Source organism: Oncorhynchus masou, chromosome 28, assembly GCF_036934945.1.
Source record: "Oncorhynchus masou masou isolate Uvic2021 chromosome 28, UVic_Omas_1.1, whole genome shotgun sequence".
NCBI classification, from domain to species: Eukaryota; Metazoa; Chordata; class Actinopteri; order Salmoniformes; family Salmonidae; genus Oncorhynchus; species Oncorhynchus masou.
Window position 1 is genome coordinate 47,223,178 of NC_088239.1, and position 3,916 is coordinate 47,227,093.

The 3,916-nt window shown below is 44.5% G+C and overlaps 1 protein-coding gene across 1 annotated transcript; it reads left to right on the forward strand.

Moving 5' to 3' along the window:
• The first annotated feature begins 2,516 nt into the window (after positions 1–2,516).
• LOC135516999 (hydroxycarboxylic acid receptor 2-like) lies at positions 2,517–3,599 on the forward strand. Its single transcript, XM_064941042.1, has one exon. The coding sequence runs from the start codon at positions 2,517–2,519 to the stop codon at positions 3,597–3,599; it is 1,083 nt and encodes a 360-aa protein (XP_064797114.1).
• Positions 3,600–3,916: the final 317 nt, after the last annotated feature.

Here is a 3,916-nt window from a genome sequence, read left to right on the forward strand (position 1 = left end):
TCACATCAATGGGGCTGTAGAGAAGCAGGTTGAGAGCTTCAAATTCTTTGGTGTCCACATCACCAACAAACTCATGGTCCAAACACACAAAGACAATCATGAAGAGGGCACGACAACACCTTTTCCCCCTCAGGAGCCTGAAAAGATTTGGCATGAGTCCCAGAATCCTCAAAGTTCTACAGCTGCACCATTGAAAGCAGGGTTGCATCACTGGTATGGCAACTGCTCGGCATCTGACTGTAAGATGCTACAGAGGGTAGTGTGTACTGTCCAATACATCACTGGGGCCAAGCCTCCTGTCATCCAGGACCTATATACTAGGCAGTCAGAGGAAGACCCAGTCACCCAGGTCATAGACTGTTCTCTCTGCTACCGCACGGCATGCGGTACCGGAGCGCCAAGTCTAGATCCAAAAGGCTTCTCAACAGCTTCTACCCCCAGGCCGTAAGACCCCAGTGTTTTTACGCTGCTACTCGCATTTATTATCTATGCATAGTCACTACCCCTACCTACATATACAAATGACCTCAACGAACCTGTACCCCCGCACATTGATTTGATACCGGTACCTCCTTTATATAGCCTTGTTATTTTATTGTTACTCTTTGTGTTTTTTACTTCAGTTTATTTACAACATATTTTCATAACTCCATTTCTTGAACTGCATTGTTGGTTAGTATTTCACGTTAAGGTCATCGATGTCATTCAGGAAAAGTGGCCTGAGGTAAGACGGCTGTGTTTACTCTCCAACGCCACATAGATGGCTGAAAGAAGTTAGTTACAGGAAATAGACGAGTAGTCTGTGTGTACCTGAATGAGAGATATATTTTACACACACTAACCATCTGTCTTTCCATTGTAGGTGGATGACGACAGCATTGAAGATCTTGGAGAAGTCAAGAAGTGAAGACCCGATGTGCACTTTCACTGAAAATGGATGCAACATGTAACATCAACCTGGCCAAATGTACACATTAACATTAAAAAGGAGTCGTTTTATATTTATTTTATTTACTGTATAGAAACTGTGGACTTGGCCACTCCCTTTTGGCATTTTTCAGTTTTTGATAGCTGCTGCCTGTCTCTCTCAGTCGCCAAATGTCTGGTCTGATGTGATTTATTCCCAAACGCTTTTCACTCAGCAAAAATTTAGGGTAATAAATGTCGCTCATTCACTTGCTCATTCTTTAGTCCTTCTTTCAGACCTCTCTCTTCATCATCCCACTCTGTAAGTACATCTCACTGTACTGTCTGCAATGTATGTTCATACTGCCATTGTATTATTTCATTTAATGAGACCCATTTAAGTTATTTATATTCTGTGGTAAAGGGACGGGGCCAGTGGAACATTGACATGCTTGGAAATATGCATTATGGTGATATTATTATAGGAAATTGGGCTGCACATAATCGGGTAGTTAATATTTTCTGAAAGGATTTGAAATCACATCTAACAGAATCTATTTGTCTAACTTTTGGATAAGGCTCACTGGCATCTCAGGATGCAAAAGATGGATGGTGTTTCCCTCAAACCAGCGACTCTGATAAAGAATAAATAAGAGTCCGAGATGACCTCACTTTAAAACTGCTTCGTTAGGCACATTTTCTTCCAATTTGTGCCTACTGAACCAGACCAAGTGTCGTGACCTTTAAGTTAACTGTATTCTGGGAACCCTTGCGCTCCCTTATGTACCCACGAGTATGATCTTTCCACCAGCATAATAGTTTTATAATGACCCCTGTCGGGGTAGGTTCCTTGTTCCTTGTCAATCATTGGCTTATTGGTGAAATCAGCAGTCAGAAAAAAATAAAACAAACCTTCATTAATGCAATTGCAGAGAGACATTAACAATGGAAGCACAGTATGCATGTTTCACAGTAAGTTCTGGAGCCAACCAAAGGTCGCAGCTGATTATATACTTTGATCACTTCCCTGATGGTGTGATCATCTACTTCAGGGTATATGTGCTGCAATAAGCTGAGGTAACCTAGTACAGTCAATTTTCTTAATTCATTAGTATTGACCACTTTACACAAGATCAAAATGTCAAAATGAGACACTTGTTACTTCTATCTAGTTTCGGTCTGACTCACACCCAGCCTGCAGGTTAAGGGCTTAGCCGCAAAGATGAAAATAGATAGCTTGTGCAAGGTATAGTGTCAGAGTTCAGACACATAGCAACAGTACAATAGTGAGACAAGCATATGAATCTTAAGGTCCCCTTAATCAATAATGGGGAGGGTCTTTGGGACCCTACACCCCAAAATCTCTGGGCTGTTGGTGTCCTCACTCAGAGCCATCTGCCTACAGATCTCCATAAGAGATAACACACTGCATACCCACACACTCTCTCCACATTGTTGGCACCGGAAGATTGTTTGCATGACTGCAAACAATAAAATCCCCGGTCAAATGTAGGAGATGCCAAGACAACACTATCAATATTGACTATTTTCAGAGAGGAGCAAAGCAGCACACAGACGGTCTCTCCTGTTAAAAGCGTATCGTTTGACCCATGGCAAACTTCACTACGACAGAAGATGACTGCTGCGCCTTTGAGTCTCCCATCCTGGACCATGTCCTGCCTCCCATCCTGGTGCTGGAGTTCATGTTTGGGCTGATGGGGAATGTTGTGGCTCTGTGGATGTTTATTTTCCACATGGACACCTGGAAGCCCAACTCTGTCTACCTCACACAGCTGGCCGTTGCCGACTCCATCGTCCTGTTCTGGCTTCCATTCAGAGCCGACTACTACCGACGAGGGGAGCACTGGATCCATGGTGATGCCATGTGCCGGATTATGCTGTTCATGTTGACGGCCAACCGCGGCGCTGGCATCTTCTTCCTCACTGCAGTGGCTGTCGACCGTTACCTCAAGATCGTTCACCCCATGAACAAGATCAACCGGATGGGCCTGAATTATGCTCTGTGGGTGTCTCTGGGCCTGTGGGGGATGATCATCGCTGCAACCGGATACCTGCTGACCAACAATCACTTATTCTACCACAACAACCAGACACAGTGCGAGAGCTTCAACATCTGCATGGGCTTCAGCCCGCTGTCTACGTGGCACAACACCTTATACGTGACCCAGTTCTTCTTGCCCACTGCCATTGTCACCTTCTGCACGGTCTGCATCACCTGGCAGCTGAAGAACAAGACGATCGACACCGGGGGGAAGATCAAACGTGCGGTGCAGTTTGTCATGGCCGTGGCACTCATCTTCATAATTTGCTTCTTCCCCAGTACAGTGTCTCGGATCGCTGTGTGGATCCTCAAGGCCTGGTACAACGAGTGCCATTATTTCAAAGAGGCCAGTTTAGCGTTCTACACCTCTGTGTGTTTCACCTACTTCAACAGCGTGCTGAACCCCATCGTGTACTACTTCTCCAGCTCTGCCTTCAGTGGGAACTTCCAGAAGCTGTTCAACAGACTGCTGGGGAGGAAAGAGGAGGAGGTACCGCCAGCCTCGCCTGAGACTGGGACCGAGATCAGCAGCGCAAATACAGTATTAGGGAGGAGTAGTAACTTCCAATCACTGGTCCAGGGTGAGGGCCTATACTCGCAAAGCGTCTCAGACTTATTCATTGTGATGTAAAATACAAAACTGATCCTAGATCAGCAGTCCTAGGCTTACTCTGAGACGCTTTTATGAAAAGGTACCCAGGAGAACAAAATATCTGACTTTGTGTGATTTTTCTTCTTCTACTCTAGTGGAATATGGTGTGTTCTAAAGAATATTAACCAGATGTGAAGGAAGTCAAGGAAGTTGGTTCGGTGTCTCTAGCTTGAACAGTTCAAGAGTTACTATTAGTGTTGGTGGTTATTTTATACTAATGTTAGTTGTTTAAATGTTTGTAGCTGAAATTGTTAAAAAGCAGTAGCTTTTAAATTGTCTACCACTGTGTTCTTATG